This window comes from Sphaerodactylus townsendi, linkage group LG15 (genome assembly GCF_021028975.2).
Source record: "Sphaerodactylus townsendi isolate TG3544 linkage group LG15, MPM_Stown_v2.3, whole genome shotgun sequence".
Taxonomy (NCBI): Eukaryota; Metazoa; Chordata; class Lepidosauria; order Squamata; family Sphaerodactylidae; genus Sphaerodactylus; species Sphaerodactylus townsendi.
Window position 1 is genome coordinate 38,474,893 of NC_059439.1, and position 19,957 is coordinate 38,494,849.

Sequence of the window (19,957 nt, forward strand, 5' to 3'; positions counted from 1 at the left end):
TACTCGCAGTGGCCCACCAGGTGCCTTTGGGAGCTCACCTGCAAGATGTGAAAGCAATGGCCTTCTGCTGCTGCTGCTCCTGAGCACCTGGTCTGCTAAAGCATTTGCAGTCTGAGATCAAGGAGGATCAAGATGGGTAGCCATAGATCGACTTCTCCTCCATAAATCTGTCCAAGCCCTTTTTAAAGCTATCCAGGTTAGTGGCCATCACCACCTCCTGTGGCAGCATATTCCAAACACCAGGGAGATTTGCATCTTTCCTTCTATTAGTGCCTTGTGCTGGCACTGAAGTACTCCTTTGCTTCATCTGGCATACACCCTCCTTCTAGTATTGTTTGCATATCCATTTTTAGTTGAATTTCATAATTTCAACTGTATTTTCAGCTGTTTAAGTATTTTAATGTTTTGTTGGTTCCCCCACCCTGTGGGTCCTGACTGGGTGGCAAGGCAGCATTAAAAGGTTTGAAATAAATAAAATCAGTAAATAAACGATGGTAAGGCAGTGGTGCGACCGCACTTGGAGTCCTGTGTTCAGTTCTGGTCGCCACATCTCAAAAAGGATATCGAAGAGATAGAAAAAGTGCAGAGAAGGGCAACGAGGATGATTGAGGGACTGGAGCACCTTCCCTATGAGGAAAGGCTGCAGCGTTTGGGACTCTTTAGTTTGGAGAGGAGACGTCTGAGGGGGGATAGGATTGAAGTCTATAGAATTATGCATGGGGTAGAAAATGTTGACAGAGAAAAAATTTTCCTCTCTTTCTCACAATACTAGAACCAGGGGGCATTCACTGAAAATGCTGGGGGGAAGAATTAGGACTAATAAAAGGAAACACTTCTTCACGCAACGTGTGATTGGTGTTTGGAATATGCTGCCACAGGAGGTGATGATGGCCACTCACCTGGATAGCTTTAAAAAGGGCTTGGACAGATTTATGGAGGAGAAGTCGATCTCTGGCTACCAATCTTGATCTTCTTTGATCTGAGATTGCAAATGCCTGAGCAGACCAGATGCTCGGGAGCAAAAGCCGCAGAAGGCCATTGCTTTCACCTCCTGCCTGTGAGCTCCCAAAGGCACCTGGTGGGCCACTGTGAGTAGCAGAGAGCTGGACTAGATGGACTCTGGTCTGATCCAGCAGGCTCCTTCTTATGTTCTTAAGGAGAGTGCTAGGTAAAGAGCTCCAAAAAATCATCTCCCATTTGTTCAAAACAAGGGCACTCAAAGAGGCCCTGTCCCCACCAACAGCTCCCACTAGGAGGCCCCAGCGAGAAGAGGTCTCACCTGATCGCAGGTTGGTCATGGTGGAAGGGAGCTGCAGGTAAGTGGGGTTGTGGGTGGTGACGCCGATCTCAATGGAGCCTGCCCACTTGTCCACCATCTTGTCGATGCGCACCTGGAAGACCTCTCCGTTCCGCAGCGGCCGGTTGCTCAGGACTACTCCGTGGTTGAAATCATCTGTGGCGCTGCTCAGCGAGAACATAAGAACATAAGAACTAGCCAGCTGGATCAGACCAGAGTCCATCTAGTCCAGCTCTCTGCTACTCACAGTGGCCCACCAGGTGCCTTTGGGAGCTCACCTGCAGGAGGTGAAAGCAAGGGCCTTCTGCGGCTGTTGCTCCCGAGCACCTGGACTGTTAAGGCATTTGCAATCTCAGATCAAGGAGGATCAAGATTGGTAGCCAGAGATCGACTTCTCCTCCATAAATCTGTCCAAGCCCCTTTGAAAGCTATCCAGGTTAGTGGCCATCACCACCTCCTGTGGCAGCATATTCCAAACACCAATCACACGTTGCATGAAGAAGTGTTTCCTTTTATTAGTTCTAATTCTTCCCCCCAGCATTTTCAATGAATGCCCCCTGGTTCTAGTATTGTGAGAAAGAGAGGAAAATTTCTCTCTGTCAACATTTTCTACCCCATGCATAATTCTATAGACTTCAATCATATCCCCCCTCAGACGTCTCCTCTCCAAACTAAAGAGTCCCAAACGCTGCAGCCTTTCCTCATAAGGAAGGTGCTCCAGTCCCTCAATCATCCTCGTTGCCCTTCTCTGCACTTTTTCTATCTCTTCAATATCCTTTTTGAGATGTGGTGACCAGGGCAAGAAGAAGGGGCAAGACAGAAGGGGCAAGACAGAACCAAGAGGGTGAGGGGCCGCTGACTCACGAAGTCACAAACACATGACCTTTCTCTCAGCTGGAAGGGATCAAGGACACCTACTGGGGCCGTAAAGCGGTCCGTCCCTCGTTGATGATGGCGGCTTTCTGCCCGCAGTTTGGATGGAAAAGCAGGCGCTCCGGCTCCGGTTCGTTCCCGGCCTCGATGGCACGGCGTCCCACATCTGGCGACAGGGCTCTCATGATGGCGTTGTTACGCCGAAGCCGGTCGCTGTGGTTGTGGTTGTGCACAATGGTCACCTTCACAGCCATTCCATAAAGGTCCACCACACCATAGACCACCAGGGGGGTCAGATTGGTGGCCACACCTGGAAGAAAAAGGAAATGAGCAGCCGGTTACTCACCTCCACCTGCAAGGCGCGCACTCATGGCACACGCACCCTATAGATTCCTGTCTTCTTCCAACAGTGCAATCTAGTTGGGGGGGGGGGGGGGCGCTATTGAGGCAGAAGGCAATGTGGGACTTTGGGCGGCAAAGAATATATAGCCATTCCATATTCTTTTACTTTCCAATATTCTGTTTTTCTCTGTCTCTTCTCCTTTTTCTTCTTCTCTTTATTCTCCAAACACTTCAGTCCTTTGTCAGTCTATCTAATGCTACTTTTCTCTTTCTCTTTCCTTCACTTTATGATTCTATATGTGTTTTAATCTTAATATATAAGTAAATGTAATTCTTATGTTTATGAGACTATATTATTAAGTACTAATATATAAATGCTTATTATATTGGTTCTCTTGGAAAAATAATGGTAAGACTTCTGTAACTTTTGTCTCTATTATAATAAAAATATATTATTTAAAAAAAACAAATATATAGCCATTATAAACACACTTAAAGTATTTAAACATTTAACGACATTCATAACCTTCCAATATTTAAAGCTTTGATGGTACTGAGATATTTAGCATCATAGGGATGACTAATAATCTGCAGCAGGTCTGTTCCAAGTGCCCCATTGCAGGTTCTGGTCCGTCTGTCCCCCACCCACCCATCCTTCTGCAGGGCTGGCAGCATGGCTAGGTTCCTGCAAACCCCAGCTCAAAATGAAACCGGCTTCCCCCCGACACACTGACCTTGATCAATACCATTGATGTAAAAATGAAGGGCGTTGTTGGACTTCCGGGTCAAGCCGATGTGGTCTCCTTCCTGAGGAAGCAGAGAGGAAGTGTGAGCAGAATTCTGGGGAAACAAGAAATGGAGAAGGGCCCGGTTCTGGGGTGGATGGTGGTGGGGGTGGAGAAGCACACACAAACGCGGAAGGTGAGCTCACCTGCAGCTCGTCCAAGCTGAACTCACAGTACTCCCTCCGCGTCCCCTTCCCGTTGGTCAGGATGCCGCAGCCGCTCATCATGATCGTTCCTTGGGGAGAGACGAGAGACAAGGTCGAGGCGGCTGACTGGCTGTCGGAAGAGGCGGAGCTTCCCGAGAGCTGCAAAAGCCCAGCTGAGGTCCTGCCCCTTCGCCGCCCCACGGCTCCTGGCCAGAGAAGTCGACTTCTCCCTGCTCCCTCCCTCCCGACAGGCAGGTACACTACCTGAGCGCAAGTTGGTCATGGTGGCCGGGTACTCCAGGTTGTTGGGGTTGTGTGTGGTGACGCCGATTTCTATGGATCCTGACCATTTGTCCACCAACTTGTCAATACGGATCTAGAAGAAGAGGACAAGAATCTGCCTGAATTGGTGCTTCTCTCCTCTGCCCTACTCCAAGTATGTGAATCCTTTACATGTACCCCATCTCCCTGATTTAATTAGATTACACTATTTGTTGGACAATCCTGATCCTTCTCTCTGTATGATAGTGGCAGACTTTCTCCTGGAAATTACTAAACGCCAGTAGATTTCCTTCGACCTAACATTTATTTCCTGTATTGTATATGCTTTTTAATCCGTTTTTTATTATTGTTGTACTGTTGTCTATGCCAATAAAGGCTTGCTATTATGATATTCCTCTGCCCTCCAGGCGCAAAAGAAGATGCTGTACCCTTTCTCAAACAACTCTGTCAAGGATGCAAGAAAAACCAGGAAACTACAACTGGTGGGGAATGTGGCAACAAGGAGCAGGCGGTCTGTCTCTGAGTGCAGTTCAGGGTCCTGGTTACAACCTTCAAAGCCCCTCACGGCCTGGAGCCCACATATTTGAAAGTCCCTCTCCCTCCCTAAGTCCCTGCGAGGCAACGGTGGCCATCTGTTGGTTCCACCACTTACAGGATAGGCGTGATATAAATGCCTTACTAAATGATGAGACACAGTTGCCAGTGGTACATCCCACTGGGCTGAGGGGGAGCAAGCAAGGGAAGGCTGCTGTCCTTATGTCCTGCTGGTACCTTTCCTGAGGCAACTGGTGGAATACTATGAGATACACACGTTGCACTCTGGCTGTCTACCAATCTTATGTATTGATTTTGCATATAATTAATCAACTTAACACTTCTATTTGTTTTACAGTTCATCCGTTTCTCTTACAAAGTTCTTAAAGATACAGTATCACTCTTCCAACGCTCTCCCTCCAGCTGTCCGGGCCCTGCGGGACCTTGGTGAGTTCCGCAGGGCCTGTAAGACGGAGCTGTTCCGCCGGGCTTTTGGGGAGGCCGGCCGCGGATTTGCCGTTCCCCGCTGAAGCTACCTATCTCTATCTGCCAGGGCCTGCTTCCATCTTGGGCCCTGACACTCTCCCCTCCCGGCCTTTAGATCGGGCGCCTGCTGCTGCTGCTGTTGTTAATTTGCTTGCCTTAACCTCATTATTTAGTTTTAAAGTAAATTGTTGCTGCTTTTAAATTAATTGACTATTTTAATGATTTGTTTTAATGAGATTGTTATTATGTATTTTATGGATTGTTGGTGTATAGTATGTTGTGAGCCGCCTCGAGCCCTTCGGGGATGAGGCGGCCTATAAATCCAATCAATCAATCAATCAATCAATCAATCAATCAACCAACCAATCAATCAACCAATCAATCAATCAACCAATCAATCAATCAACCAATCAATCAACCAACCAATCAATCAACCAACCAATCAATCAATCAATCAATCAACATAAATATCCACATAGTCCATTCAATTCCTGCCGATTCTTCTTTCAGAAACAAAGCTTCAAATAGTCCATATTCCAATTCAACAAGTTCTACATGTCCACATAAAAACGTTTCGCGCGTATAGAACGTTTTCGGCTATTGCTTGACATTGCACACTTAGAGATAGTGGTGATTGGAATACTATGAGAAACACAGCGTTCCACTATGAACCTTTGTTTGGGATGCACAAGCTCTGGTACCCAAGGGAACTTTTGACAAACGTCCTCAACTTATGAACTCTGACTTGGCCAAAAGGTCATGCTCAGTCAGCACTAGCCTTGGAATGGGCCGGGGGGGGGGGGGGGGGTCATTTGTGCATTCCCTGCTCTCACCCCTAAACATCTCAAGCAGTCAGCAAGCTAAGAGCGGGCGACATTGGTCATGACTCACACCGTTGTTGAACTCGTCCAGGGGGCGCCGCCGCTCGGCGGTCTTGTTGTTGTTGCTGAGCTTGATGAGGGTCCCGCACTTCTCGTGGAAGAGGAGGGCGTCGTTGGAGGTCATGGGCGGGGCCCCGCAGGGGGCGGAGTCCGAGGGCGGGCTGCCCAGGCTGACGTTCAGCAGGTTCCCGTTGTATGCTGACAAAATGGCGTTGCTCACCACCTCGGACAGCTCCATGCTGGAAAATCCTGAGGGAAGGAACGCCAGAGAGAACATAAGAACTAGCCTGCTGGATCAGACCAGAGTCCATCTAGTCCAGCTCTCTGCTACTCGCAGTGGCCCACCAGGTGCCTTTGGGAGCTCACAGGCAGGAGGTGAAAGCAATGGCCTTCTGCTGCTGCTGCTCCTGAGCACCTGGTCTGCTAAGGCCTTTGCAATCTCAGATCAAGCAGGATCAAGATTGGGAGCCATAAATCGACTTCTCCTCCATAAATCTGTCCAAGCCCTTTTTAAAGCTATCCAGGTTAGTGGCCATCACCACCTCCTGTGGCAGCATATTCCAAACACCAATCACATGTTGCATGAAGAAGTGTTTCCTTTTATCAGTCCTAATTCTTCCCCCCAGCATTTTCAATGGATGCCCCCTGGTTCTAGTATTGTGAGAAAGAGAGAAACATTTCTCTCTGTCAACATTTTCTACCCCAGGCATAATTTTATAGACTTCAATCATATCCCCCCTCAGACGTCTCCTCTCCAAACTAAAGAGTCCCAAACGCTGCAGCCTCTCCTCATAGGGAAGGTGCTCCAGTCCCTCAATCATCCTCGTTGCCCTTCTCTGCACTTTTTCTATCTCTTTGATATCCTTTTTGAGAACGGCTGACGGGAAAGCACAGCAAGAAAGCGGGGGCCCTGCCTCGCATGCCACAACGCTCGGCGGCCTCTACACCGACAGGATTGTAAATTTTGCCCCCCTTCTGTCCTGTCACATGATGGGGCGAAGGAGCTGAAATTAGCCCTGCCAGCAGCCTTGCATGCACACAGGCCCACCCGGGTCTCTCCACTCCGATGCCCCGCCTGAGCTCTGGGGGAACAGGGCAAGAGGCCACATTTACCATTCTCTGATTCCAGACTGTTGGGGAATTTATCAGGCCGGTTCTGATTGCAAGGGAAGTCCAGCGCTGCAAAATCACGGGAGGAAAAAGAGGGAAACACACGGTCAGGTTGCCGAGCAGGCCCAGGAAAATAAACAACCTCCTCCCCGGCGGTAACTGCAGAATGCCACGTGGTCTGCCACAGACACACATCTACCACAAGCAGGAGGAGCCCACATACCCTCGAGAACACAAGATGACACACGCCACAGGCTCCCAGTATGAGGCAGACGGACAAAACCCAGCCCCCAGGGGTCTGCAACCGGCGGCTCTCCAGATGTTCACGGACTACAATTCCCATCAGTCCTTGCCATCATGGCCATACTGGCAGGGGCTGATGGGAATTGTAGTCCATGAACATCTGGAGAGCCGCAGGTTGCAGACCCCGAGCCTAATCCAATCTGATCCCACATCCGGTGATCCGGCTGATTCCACAAAAGCCTCCTGATGATTCAACCCTAAATCGCATGATATGGGGAGACTTCTGCTGCATCCCTCAGCACCCCCCAGGACAGGTCCAGAGAAAAGGAGGAGACACTCCACAATACCTCAAGGTCGCACAGAGGAAAGGGAAGGCCTCCCACCCCAAACTAGAGAGGGCGCATTTTTGGAAGTATTGAAGGAACAGGGAATTTCCCACAATCACCTCCACTCATTTATCCTGCTGCCGATCACAACGCGTACCTTCATCATTCGCAGCCATTTCTTCTGCCTCCTCCACGTTACTTGGCACCACGGTGATCTGGGTGCACTTTCCGTACAGGTCGACCACAGCCCAGACCCGGAGGGGGATGCCAGTGGCCGCCACGCCACAGTCCTGCCCGTTGACCCAGAGTCGCAGCTCTCCGCTGGCCGTGCGCTGGATGCCCACCCGGTCACCCTCGCCCAGCTGATCCAGGTCTTGCCCGTACTCCTCCAAGATGGAACGGCCATCCCGCAGCACCGAGCAGCCGGAGATGATCCAGGAGCCGCCCTTCAGGCCGGTGGCACTGCTAGGGAAGTCCAGGAGGTTGGGGTCCAAGGTGGTTACCCCGATTTCAATGGAGCCGCTCCAGGAATTCACCTGCAGGGAAAGAGTCCTGATAGTTCAGAGGAGACGCAGCAACATAAGAACATAAGAACAAGCCAGCTGGATCAGACCAGAGTCCATCTAGTCCAGCTCTCTGCTACTTGCAGTGGCCCACCAGGTGCCTTTGGGAGCTCCCATGCAGGACGTGAAAGCAATGGCCTTAAGAACATAAGAAAGAGCCTGCTGGATCAGACCAGAGTACATCTAGTCCAGCACTCTGCTACTCGCAGTGGCCCACCAGGTGCCTTTGGGAGCTCCCATGCAGGAGGTGAAAGCAATGGCCTTAAGAACATAAGAAAGAGCCTGCTGGATCAGACCAGAGTCCATCTAGTCCAGCACTCTGCTACTCGCAGTGGCCCACCAGGTACCTTTGGGAGCTCCCATGCAGGAGGTGAAAGCAAGGGCCTTCTGCGGCTGTTGCTCCCGATCACCTGGTCTGTTAAGGCATTTACAATCTCAGATCAAAGAGGATCAAGATTGGTAGCCATAGATCGACTTCTCCTCCATAAATCTGGCCAAGCCCCTTTTAAAGCTATCCAGGTTAGTGGATACTTCCAACAGTGGAAGTATACTTCCAATACTTCCAACAGTGCTTCCAACTACAGGGAAAACTCAAGATACTATATTGTCGAAGGCTTTCACGGCCAGAATCACTGGGGTGTGATGGGGTTTCCTGGCTGTACGGCCGTGTTCCTGCATCTGTGGCTGGCATCTTCTGTGGCTGGCAAGCATCAGGAGAAAATGCTGCTGAAACACGGCCATACAGCCCGGAAACCCCACCACACTCCACTCAAAATATTCTTGAACACATACACGGAAGAATGATTTCAAGTTCATTACGAAGAGGTGCCGGGCTCAAGTCAGCTTGAAAGCATCAGATTTGGAAACCCTGACTCCAAAATATGGTGCAGCTGGAGATAGTTACTCATTGGATGGAACTCTGCATGTATACAGAGGTACCTGTTACTTCCCATCTTCTTGGACTAACTCCTGAACCAGTTGCTATCCTCCAGCTTAGCTTAACTTTCAGGACTGTCATGAGGATTAAAGGCAGTGATCTCCTTAAGAACAGGGTGAAAATACTGAATGAAACTGAATAGTCCATACAGCTGATTGCTTGAATATGCCCCTCCTGCCATCCTGTCTAGCCCCCCCAGTTAAGACCTTTCTCACAAATCCTGTTCTCCGTGTCCCCTTCTCTGCCTTCAGGGGTGAAGCAGGTGGCAACTAGATACACAACCTTCCCAATGGCTGGTTGTCTCTCACTTATGCCCCCCCCCCCCCCCCGGTGAAAGCCCACCTGACAACGACGTTGCCCTTTTCCAGATGCCCAGCCAAAACAATTCCGTTCGCCCAGGCTTTTAATTTAGGGGAAGATTTTTTTAACTGTAGTCCAGAAACTGTTATTGTTCAGCTGTGGGTGGTCTGTTTTTATGGTGTATGTTTTTATGCAGAGTTCAGACTTTTCCAAAGAAGTTTTAATTGTTTTTTATTTTGTAAACTGCCTCAGGCAATTTTTTACAAGAAGCAGCACCAAAATGTTCTAAATAACACCCCCCAAATCTCAATTCACCCCTCCTCACACCCCAGCTGATGCTTCTTCCCTCTCACAAATCTTCTCCCCAAACACATAATCTACTCCCTGCATATCCCCTCTTCTTACCCACATATACTGCAGCTAACACTTCACTCTGCAGCCTCCGCATATTTATATGTATTGATTATTTATTAACACTACACATATTCTGCCTTTCTCGCTGAGGTTCAAGGTAGACCATCTAGTGCAGTGATGGCGAACCTTTTCGAGACCGAGTGCCCAAACTGCAACCCAAAACCCACTTATTTATCGCAAAGTGCCAACACGGCAATTTAACCTGAATACTGAAGTTTTTCGTTCAGAAAACGCGAGGCATGCGTTACTCGGGAGTAGGCTTGGTGAAGCAACCATGCAACGCTTTGAATGGGTGAAATCACGACCCTAGGAGGGTTTACTCAGCAGCAAGGCCAGCCAAGATATGTGTGTGTGTGGGGTGTGTGTGTGATTTTCTGCTCCCCCTACATGATGAACTCTGCACGCGTGCCCACAGAGAGGGCTCTGAGCGCCACCTCTGGCACCCGTGCCATAGGTTCGCCACCACTGATCTAGTGCAAGTCAAATAGAGGGGGGGGGGGCGGGCTGTGGCTCAGTGGCAAAGTATCTGTCTAGAATGCAGAAGTTCGCAAGTTCAGTCCTTGGCATTGAATGCACCAAGCAGTAGGTGACAGCAAAGACCTTTGCTTGCAACCTTGGGGAGGAACGTCCACACAACACCGATGCTGACTGGGGAAGGACTGCGGCTCAGGGGCACAGCATCTTCTTGGAAGGTCCCAGGACTCAGGGGTCCATTGGCCACGCTGGCCGGGGGCTGATGGGATTTGTAGCCCATGAACATCTGGAGAGCCGCAGGTTGCAGACTCCTGTCCCGTGGCAGCATCTCCAGTTAAAAAGCACAAGGCAGGAGATGACGGCAAACGGCCACCCTGAGTGGGCAAGAGGGTCACTGCTGGACCAAGGTTTTAGCAAGCGGCTTCGTGCGTCCAAAAACAACCTACAGCAGTGATTTCCCAACCTTTTTTCCACTCGCGTCCCCCCCCCCCCCTTGGCAACTCATTCCCCTAAAACTGTACCCCCCATGTTAGCCAACCCATTGCAGATTGTTTTTTTCGCGAGCTGCCAAATGCTCTGGTGCGGACCCCGAGGGGGGGGTGGGGGGGGAGGGGACACAAATCTATAGGGTGGGACATCCAACGGGGGTGGGGGTCGGGGTGGGGTGCAGCGGGGTTTGGATTGCCGGGGGCTGGGCCCAAAAAGGACATGGGGAAAGGTTTGAACAAAAAAACTTGGACCAGAGTGGATCATTTGGGGGGTTTTTTTTGGCGGTGTAAACATCAGAGGGCCCCCCCCCCCCCCCCCAAAGAGACGTGGGCTCCTGGCGCTGCCCCCCCCCCCCCCCCCGTTAGCCGGGTTGACCCTCCCCCCCCCCCCTCCCCCCCCCCCCTGCCAGCCAGCCCCCCCCCCCCCCGCCGACCTTCCTGTCGATCCTGACGGTGAAGACGGCTCCGGGGCTGAGGGGCTCCCGGCTGAGCACCAGCCCGTGGTTGAACTCCTGGCCCGGCTGCGACCGCGCCGCGCTCCGCCCGCCCCGAGACAGCGTCACCAGCCGCCCCGTCCGCGGGTGCAGCAGCGGCAGCGGAGACGACCCGGGGCCCGAGTCGCCCGAGCCCGCCGGCGGCCCGCACACGACATCCCGCCCCCGCCGCGCCCGGCCCCGGACGCCCCCCCTGCCCCGCCGAGCGCCGCACCACCAGCGCGACGGCCGGCCGCGCTTGACGGCCGCGCCGCGCTTGACGGCAGGAGGGCGCGCGCGCAACAGCCCGGCGCTCCTTGGCAACAGCCGGAGAAGGAAGGAGGGAGGGACGGCGCCTCCTGCGGCGCGACGGTGGCCCAGTGGGGACACGTTTCCCCTGAGAAGACGCGATCCGCGAACCAGAGCTGCCGTTATGATGGTTGCACGATACAATCATTATGAAGACTGGCTGTATTATGTAATAATAGAGTATTATTATTATCATCATCATCTTTATTATTATCATTTTTATTATTGAACAGGTGATGCTCAATGATCAACAGGTGTCGAACTCGCGGCCCTCCAGATGTTATGGACTACAGTTCCCATCATCCCCTGCCAGCTGGCAGGGGATGATGGGAACTGTGGTCCATAACATCTGGAGGGCCGCGAGTTTGACAGGACAAGCTGTAACCGGTGGTTATACATAATAAGTGTCCTGGCCCCGGCCTGGCAGTCGGCTGTCCAACAGGGGCAGCTTCTCCATCACTGCAGGCCGCGGCCTTACTCTCTCCCTGTCCGAGGGCGAGGGACCCCTCCGGCTTCTTAGGCTTCCACTCACGAGGGGGGTGGCCGTGCAGTGATGTCATAGGGGCGCGCCACGGAAGGCGCCGAGGCCGAAGGGCGGGGACGAGCGGCATGCTGGGGGAGCTGGCGGCGGGGAGCGCGGAGGGGCTCCTCCTCATCCAGGGTGAGGGCGGGGGAGGGGGTCGACGGGGGAGGGGGCGGAGAGTTGGGGGGGGGGCAAGGGAGCAGGGCAAGCCCCCGGGGAGGGCAAGGGCCTTAGCAGGGCGCCATGTTGCAGACCCACTCTCTGCAGCTGCCACTTTCTCCCGGGGAACTCCTCTCTGGAGGTCATTTCTTCTGTTTCCCCGGCAGACTCGGTTAGCTGCGAAGGCCGGACTTTGCTCAAGAGTTTTGTGACTGCCTCAGTGCAAAGGTAGGTGGGAGCTGTAAGCTCCAGGTGCCTTTAGGGAATCCTGCACAGACCTGTCCCCCCCCCCCCCAAGCAGTCCACGAACCCATTGTTCTTTTATTTATTTTATTTATTTTATTTATTGTTTAGATTTGTATACCGCCCCATCCCCGAGGGGCTCTGGGCGGTGCACAACAAAATCAACGCGTATACAATTTATAACAAGAGATCACAATAAGCGACCACATAAACAATTATTACATTTACTAAAATCCATTAAAACAGCAGTCAATACAGTAATAACCGGCATCCCATAACCCAATTTATTAAAAAGCCTCCCCAAAAAGGGGGGGAAGTGAGTAAGGGATTTTGGCATTATGAGTCCTCTGGGTCACACGAGGAGTAAATCTTTCTCAGTGTATTCCTGGTGATGATTGAGGGCCAGTAAGGGGGTGGTTTCAGCCGCTCTCAGCGGTTCCTATTTAACTTTTCCATAATATACGCTTAGAGGTGGGATCCAACCAGTTCTCACTACTTCTCTAGAAGTGGTTACGATTTTTTTCGGAGTGCCGAGAAGGGGTTACTAAAGCAACCTCCCTGCCCAACAGGGACTGGAGGTGTGTGTGTGCGGCGGCGCCACTGTTTGAATCCCACCACCATCGGAACCTGTTATTAAAATTTTTGGATCCCACCACTGTATACGCTACTTAGTTATTCCAAACCTGGCAGTTGCAATCCGCTTGTTCCCCAGTTCAGAATACTTGGTTCTCCCCTCTTCCTGTAAGCAAGGCTGAGTTGAGGCATCTTGGCCACCTCTGGCATTCTCCCCCTGAGTGCCCCCCGGATCCAAAAAGCCCCATATGGACTGACACACTTTCTGCTTCCCCCTGTCTCAGCGCCCTTAATTGCTCACTGTCCCTGCCACATCAGGCTACCCCTGCACATCTTTTCTCTTGCCTGCACGTACCATCAGCTCCTGCTGTCCCTTCTTTCTTTCAGGGGAGAATCCGTTCATGTTCTTGGCTTTGACCTCCCAGAAGAAGAATTCAAGACAGGATTCCCCGCCAGTGTGACCTCCCAGTGAGTTTTCTTTCCCTCCGGCCCAACGATTGTTTCAAGCTTTCTGCACACCTAGATAATGATTAAGAAAAGTCCAGCTGGCTCAGGCAGATGCTCTCCAGGCCAAATTGTGCAGGATTTTTGAAAACATCTGTGTCCATCCTTTGACCACCTGCAATGGCCCGTTTCTGCACCTCTGCTGATGTCGTCTGCCTGATACCTTGCTCCTGATCAATACCCTGACTTGCTTGGCCTTTAGGTCTTGGGGCTTCTGCTGTTGATTATTGTAGCTGCCACTGGTACTAAAAGAGGTGCCCTAAGGCCTGTTAATATGGCTAGAATCCAATGTTATGCTGTTGCCTCAACTTTTAGCTATGGTGGCTGCTCTGTGCTTTCCCCAGGTGTGTGCGTGGGACAGCCACATAGGTGCCTTTGCAGACTTACTGTGTGGATTAGAAGAAGAAGAAGAGTTTGGATTTATATCCCCCCTTTCTCTCCTCCAGGAGACTCAAAGGGGCTGACAATCTCCTTGCCCTTCCCCCCTCACAACAAACACCCTGCGAGGTGGGTGGGGCTGAGAGAGCTCAGAAGAACTGTGACTAGCCCAAGGTCACCCAGCTGGCGTGTGTGGGAGTGCACAGGCTAATCTGAATTCCCCAGATAAGCCTCCACAGCTCAGGCGGCAGAGCAGGGAATCAAACCTGGTTCCTCCAGATTAGCTACACGAGCTCTTAACCTCCTATGCCACTGTGTTACTGCATTGTGTGGAGTAAATTCACATTAAGTGGTGTTGGGAGCAGCTGAAACGGATTTGTTTTGACATTTTTTCCATCAACGGACAGTTCCTTCTCAGCACAAAGCGCCGCTTGTTTATTCACAATGAATGTCTTTGTTTCGGAGGGTAGCTGTAGCGGTCTGCAGTAGGATAGCTAAATTCTAGTCCAGTAGCACCTTAGATACCAACAAGATTTTCACGGTATAGTTTTTCAAGACTTGAAGCTCCATTTGTGAGATACAAGTAGGAAGGGAGATCTCTGAACCTTCTGCAAAGGTACAAATTGTAATCAGCTTGATCAGAGGAAGGGAGAAATGCTTAGGAGTAGAAAACACAGGACATTAGTATCTGTGGTGAGACCAGTGGAGGAATATTTTAATTTGAGGAGAAAATGCTACTGGGACTTGGCCATACAGCCCGGAAACCACACAACACCCCAGTGATTCCAGCCGTGAAAGCCATCGCCAATACAATATTTTAATTTTCCAGGACATTCCATTGGTAACCCAAAAGTGGCAGTCCTCAAACAGAGAAGCTGCATGGGGAAAAGAATAACACGAGATTGCTGAATTTAAGCTAATTCACAGGTTCAGAATGAAGGACCCTCTGGGGATGTGGGCACAGGATTTTTATCTCACCGCAGATGCTAATTTTCTGTCCCCAAGCATTTCTCCCCTCCTCTGTCTAATCAAGTATGATTACATTCTGCCTTATTATTCCTCTGCATTCTGATCCCCTTCTGCGTTCGGCCTGGAATATCAGATCTCATTGTTCATAGTAATAAATACATATGAGCAGCAGTGGCATAGGAGGTTAAGAGCTTGTGTATCTAATCTGGAGGAACCAGGTTTGATTCTCCGCTCTGCCGCCTGAGCTGTGGAGGCTTATCTGGTGAACTAGTTTAGCCTGTGCACTCCCACACACACCAGCTGGGTGACCTTGGGCTAGTCACAGCTTCTCGGAGCTCTCTCAGCCCCACCTACCTCACAGGGTGTTTGTTGTGAGGGGGGAAGGGCAAGGAGATTGTCAGCCCCTTTGAGTCTCCTGCAGGAGAGAAAGGGGGATATAAATCCAAACTCTTCTCCTTCTTCTTCTTCTCTCAGGTTGCAGTACCATGATGCATTTCGGGATCCCCTTGGCTGGACCGGGCAATGCTGCAGCTTCACCCTGGACGACTTTGCAAGCTCAGCGCTGGTGGAGAGGCTGGCTGCTGGGACGCAGGGACCGGCCACAATCGTGCTGGACTCGCTCAGCTGGCTGCTCCTTCGCTTGCCGTTTCCTCGCGTCTGCCAGGTCCTTTCGCAGCTGCACAGGAAGGCACAGGTTGCTGGTGAGATCCAGAGGGGGGAAAGGGCAAGACCCCAGTGGGGCGGGAAAGGCAGAGACTTCATCGAGCTCCTCCTGCCAAAGACCATTCTCTTAAGAGCTGCTGTTGTCTAATTAGCTCTCTGCAGTCAGGTTCCCCAGTATGGCGTCTGCTAACGCCTTTCTCAGTGTCTGCCAGAGGTTTTAAGAAGTAGGCTGGGCCAGGTGGGTTTTTTGCTTAGCAAGGCTAAGAAGAAAAAGAAAGAAGAAGAGTTGGATTTATACCCTTCCTTTTCTCTCCTGTAAGGAGACTCAAAGGGACTGACAATCTCCTCCCCCCACACCCCGCCCCCAACAAACACCCTGTGAGGTGGGTAGGGTTGAGAGAACTCCAAAGGACTGTGACTAGCCCAAGGTCACCCAGCCGGCATGCGTTGAAGTGCACAAGCTAATCTGGTTCCCCAGATAAGCCTCCACAGCTCAAGTGGCTGAGCAGGGAATCAAACCCGGTTCTCCAGATTAGAGTGCACCTGCTCTTAACCACTACACCCACGCTGGCTCTTTGATCACTGGAAATTTGATTGGACCTGCAGATATTTTTTAAAATGTAGCATTGGAAGTGGTGGCTATCACAGCACAAGACTCTTCACTGTCAGACTGAAGTAAACAGCGGCAACAACTTTATGGCTGTGCCCGCCAACCTGTGGGAGCAGCAGTGGCGTAGGAGGTTAAGAGCTCGTGTATCTAATCTGGAGGAACCGGGTTTGATTCCCAGCTCTGCCACCTGAGCTGTGGAGGCTTCTCTGGGGAATTCAGATTAGCCTGGGCTCTCCCACACACGCCAGCTGGGTGACCTTGGGCTAGTCACAGCTTCTTGGAGCTCTCTCAGCCCCACCTACCTCACAGGGTGTTTGTTGTGAGGGGGGAAGGGCAAGGAGATTGTCAGCCCCTTTGAGCCTCCTGCAGGAGAGAAAGGGGGGATATACATCCAAACTCTTCTTCTTCATAATTCCAGACACGCAGGCTCCAAAAGGAGCAACAGCAGGGGGAAGTTTTAGGTTCTTCGCCTTTGAGGCGGCCCTTCTGGGGCATCAGTCTCATTGCTCTTAGATTTTTGGCCCACCTGATTCTTGCGAAGGGGAAATCTGCAGCTGAGATGCAGGTCTGAGGGGCTGTACCTAACATTTCTCACCTTGGCAGGTCTGAAAATCACTTGGATTGTGGCCCTCCTCCATGGCGACCTGCACCAGCCAGGCCAGCTGGGGGCCCTCCACGCCTTGGCCCGCGTCGTGGTGAAAGTGTCTCCAGCTCCAGAGTCCAGGGCAGGAGGGGACGATGCTGCCTGCGTCGCTGTTACGCTGCACAGGAAACGGGGAAGCAAAGTGCTGCAGAAAGTGAGGGCTGTGATGTGGGCAGGAATCAGCATTTTCCCGGGTTTTATAGATGGGAGGGAGCAACCTAAGTTGAGCACTCAGTGACGACACCCAAGGCTGTTTGTGGGGGCCCAGCAAGGAACGTGCTTATCTAGTCCAGTATTCTGCTCCACACAGTGGCCACCCAGTTCCTCTGGAGGTCCAGCAACAGGGCACAGAGGCTGAGACTTTGACTCTTGGCACTGGGAGTCAGAGGTTGACTGCCTCTGAACTTGGAGGTTCCCAGTGGTCACCGTGGCTAGTAGCTGTTGCTAGAGCAGCAGTGGCATAGGAGGTTAAGAGCTCGTGTATCTAATCTGGAGGAACCGGGTTTGATTCCCAGCTCTGCCGCCTGAGCTGTGGAGGCTTCTCTGGGGAATTCAGATTAGCCTGGGCACTCCCACACACGCCAGCTGGGTGACCTTGGGCTAGTCACAGCTTCTTGGAGCTCTCTCAGCCCCACCTACCTCACAGGGTGTTTGTTGTGGGGGAAGGGCAAGGAGATTGTCAGCCCCTTTGAGCCTCCTACAGGAGAGAAAGGGGGATAGAAATCCAAAACTCTTCCTCTGTAGATCTGACTAATTCCCCCCCCTGACTAATTCCCCCTTTAATTCCCCCTTCTATGCCTGTAGCAGCAAATTCCACGTTTGAATCACTCTCAAGTGAGTGTGTACTTTACTACTGCAGTGGACTTGAAGAGGTTGACAAGAGCAAGGGAAATGCACAGGGTTTTGACTCCCTGCTTCCTTATCCGCTCTTATCCTTCCCTCCTTCAGAAAGAATACTTCACAGTGCTCCCGAATTTGGTTCTCAAATGCCTTGGGGAAGTGCCAGAGGACGGTGTTTCCAGAGAGGAGGATTCCCGAGTCCCAGCTACGGTACACCCCCCTCCCCCTCTCTAATGGACTCCCCTCTGCTCTATAAGCGTGTGGGAGGCCTTGGCTTGTGGTCAGGGCTCTGTGCTGGGGAAATCGTATTGGGTGGGCGGGCTCCAAGGGAAGACATGTTAGGCGGAGTGGGAGGAAGGGGAATTCTGGGGAGCCGCCCCTGGGAGAGGCTGCGGAGGTCTTTGGGGCTAACAGGACCCTTTGCTAGGAATCACCCCCCCCCCCACCTCCCCTGTTGCTTTGTTTGCAGAGCTGAGAGGGCATCAGAGTCAAGCTCAATCAGATATTCCCTAAATGGGGGGAGGGCGCCTTGGCACATGGCGAGCAGCTTTGCCACACAGACACCACACACACACACACCCATGCCTGAGCTGGAGCCTACCTCGGTCTCAATGCTGTCTCTGACTCTCTGCTCACTCCCTTTCTCTCTGGACTCCTTCAGGCGGATCCAGCTGCCAATTTGACCTTTAACCTGCGTTTGTCAGAGGCTGAGCGCCAGGCAAAGGAGGCTGTACCTCTCCCTTATCAGTTCAGCGAGGAGAAGTAAGTACATTGGCCCGCCCCACCCTTGCTGGAGTTCCCCTCTTGGCCCTTTTATCTTTTTCCTTCCAGGTTTCCATGCGCTGAAACCTTCTGACCAGGATTCCAAAGCGCCCTTCCCTTCCTTTCCAGACCTCACACTCCATCTGGTCCTGCGTCCCGTCTCACCTGGTGGCCAGCCAGTTCCTTTGGAGGAACAACCAACAACAGGGCACAGAGGCTGAGGCCTTCCCCAGTGTTGCCTCCTGGCTCTGATATTCAGAGATTTAATGCCTCCTGCACTGCTACTTCATGGCTTGCAGTGCAGCCTCTAAACCAGTGTTTCCCAACCTTTTCGACATCGTGGTACCCTTGACCTCGCTCTTCATATCTCAGGGTACCCCTGAGGTTCATTTGATGTTTGTTTTTTTTTGCATTTTTTAGGTTTTTTCCGTTTTTGGCCTGTAGGTGGGGGGAGTGGCAAGCAGGGGGAGGGGAGGGAAAGCAGCATTGACAGCCGCGTTGTTTGTCTGCCTAAATTCGACATGGATTGGGGGGATTTAAAGGGAGAGTTCCATTTAAATCTACCCCCCCAATCCACACCGAATTTAGGCAAATAAAACAATGCTGTTTTTCAGTGTTGTTTAAAGGGAGCCCATGAAGCTTCCAACCCCCCCTTCAAAATCCATTTGATTCCGGGGGGGGGGGGGGGCAGGCGGTAGCATTGTCATGGTACCCCAGGGTACCACGGAACCCTGGTTGAGAATCACTGCTCTAAACTCTGTTTCTCCCCATTCAGGAAATCATCTCTGCTGCAGACGTCAACCAGTGAGGGAAAGATCTACTATGAGCCAGATGCTGCTGATGACATTGATGAGGAAGATCCTGATGATGACCTGGATGTCTGAGAGTGATCAGCTGGGCTGATTGTGGAGGGGTGTGTGCGCTCCTAACTGCCCTCCCCTTTGCTGTCGGGTGCACCCCGGAGAAGCTGATGCTGTGCCGTTGAGAACGAACTGAATGCCTTCTAGGCATCACCACCAGCACGATGACCTTGTGCAGACGCTGTCTCAGAAGAAAAAGAACCAGCCTCCTGCCTGGGAGTAGATCTCCATGGAGAACTAGAGGGGATGCTTCCTTGAGATGGAAGACCCTGACATCGGGTAGAAGACCTCGAATGGCCTCTAAGAATGGCCAAAGATCGTTTCACGCAAATGGAAAATTGAGCTACATTAATTTTGTTTGAAGGAAGAACTTTGGCAGCGGGGAATTTCTGCAACTGAGAGAGCAGAACACGCCACTGCGTGCCTTCTTTTTTTTTTGTCTTCTTTTTTTTGTATGACATTCATTCAAATATTTTCATGTAGGGTCAACTTTTGACTCCCATGATGAAAGGGAAGTGGGGGAGAGTTCCTTTGACACTTTCCTGATGTTTAAACTCCGCAATTAGTAAAAATGAATGCCTCCTGCTTCTCAGGCTTTTTGAAACTGGCTGTTTCAAAACGGGACTTGCTCTTCCTTGCTGAAGGCCCCTGTGGGACAGCAACACCAAACTCTTCACTCTCACCCAAGCAAGCCCTTGTTTGGCTTGGCCAGAGAACTGGCCCTAAACAGGTACATTCCACTGCTGTTGGTTAAGAGAAAGAAAGAGGGAACTCTTGTTTCATCCAACTTTCCCCTTATTGTTCTTTTATTAAATTGCACTTGTTTGTAGAAAATGCGTTTCTGCCCATTATTAATAAAGACATCCGTTTTTTATTATGATGCCTGCCCCTGCAGAACATGCTATCTATGAGAATTCAGTCATTTTTAACATATTTGTTTGGTTGTGGTGGGCTTTCCGGGCTGTGT

The 19,957-nt window shown here is 51.5% G+C and overlaps 2 protein-coding genes across 2 annotated transcripts in view; one reads left to right on the forward strand and one right to left on the reverse strand.

Moving 5' to 3' along the window:
* The window catches only part of NEURL4 (neuralized E3 ubiquitin protein ligase 4), a 31,503-nt gene extending 19,629 nt beyond the window's left edge, over positions 1-11,874 (reverse strand). Inside the window, 10 exon segments of the mRNA XM_048516845.1 lie at positions 1,280-1,461; positions 2,216-2,480; positions 3,247-3,319; positions 3,444-3,532; positions 3,708-3,821; positions 5,582-5,875; positions 6,740-6,805; positions 7,463-7,841; positions 10,916-11,379; positions 11,742-11,874. Of these exon segments, the coding sequence (XP_048372802.1) occupies positions 1,280-1,461; positions 2,216-2,480; positions 3,247-3,319; positions 3,444-3,532; positions 3,708-3,821; positions 5,582-5,875; positions 6,740-6,805; positions 7,463-7,841; positions 10,916-11,379; positions 11,742-11,874 (2,059 nt within the window).
* Positions 11,847-19,870, forward strand: ELP5 (elongator acetyltransferase complex subunit 5). The gene is made up of 8 exons (XM_048516879.1): positions 11,847-11,924; positions 12,113-12,173; positions 13,149-13,229; positions 15,087-15,313; positions 16,489-16,682; positions 17,477-17,578; positions 18,030-18,130; positions 18,906-19,870. Exons 1-8 carry the CDS (start codon positions 11,873-11,875, stop codon positions 19,012-19,014), a joined length of 927 nt encoding a protein of 308 aa, XP_048372836.1. The 5' UTR covers positions 11,847-11,872; the 3' UTR covers positions 19,015-19,870.
* Positions 19,871-19,957: the final 87 nt, after the last annotated feature.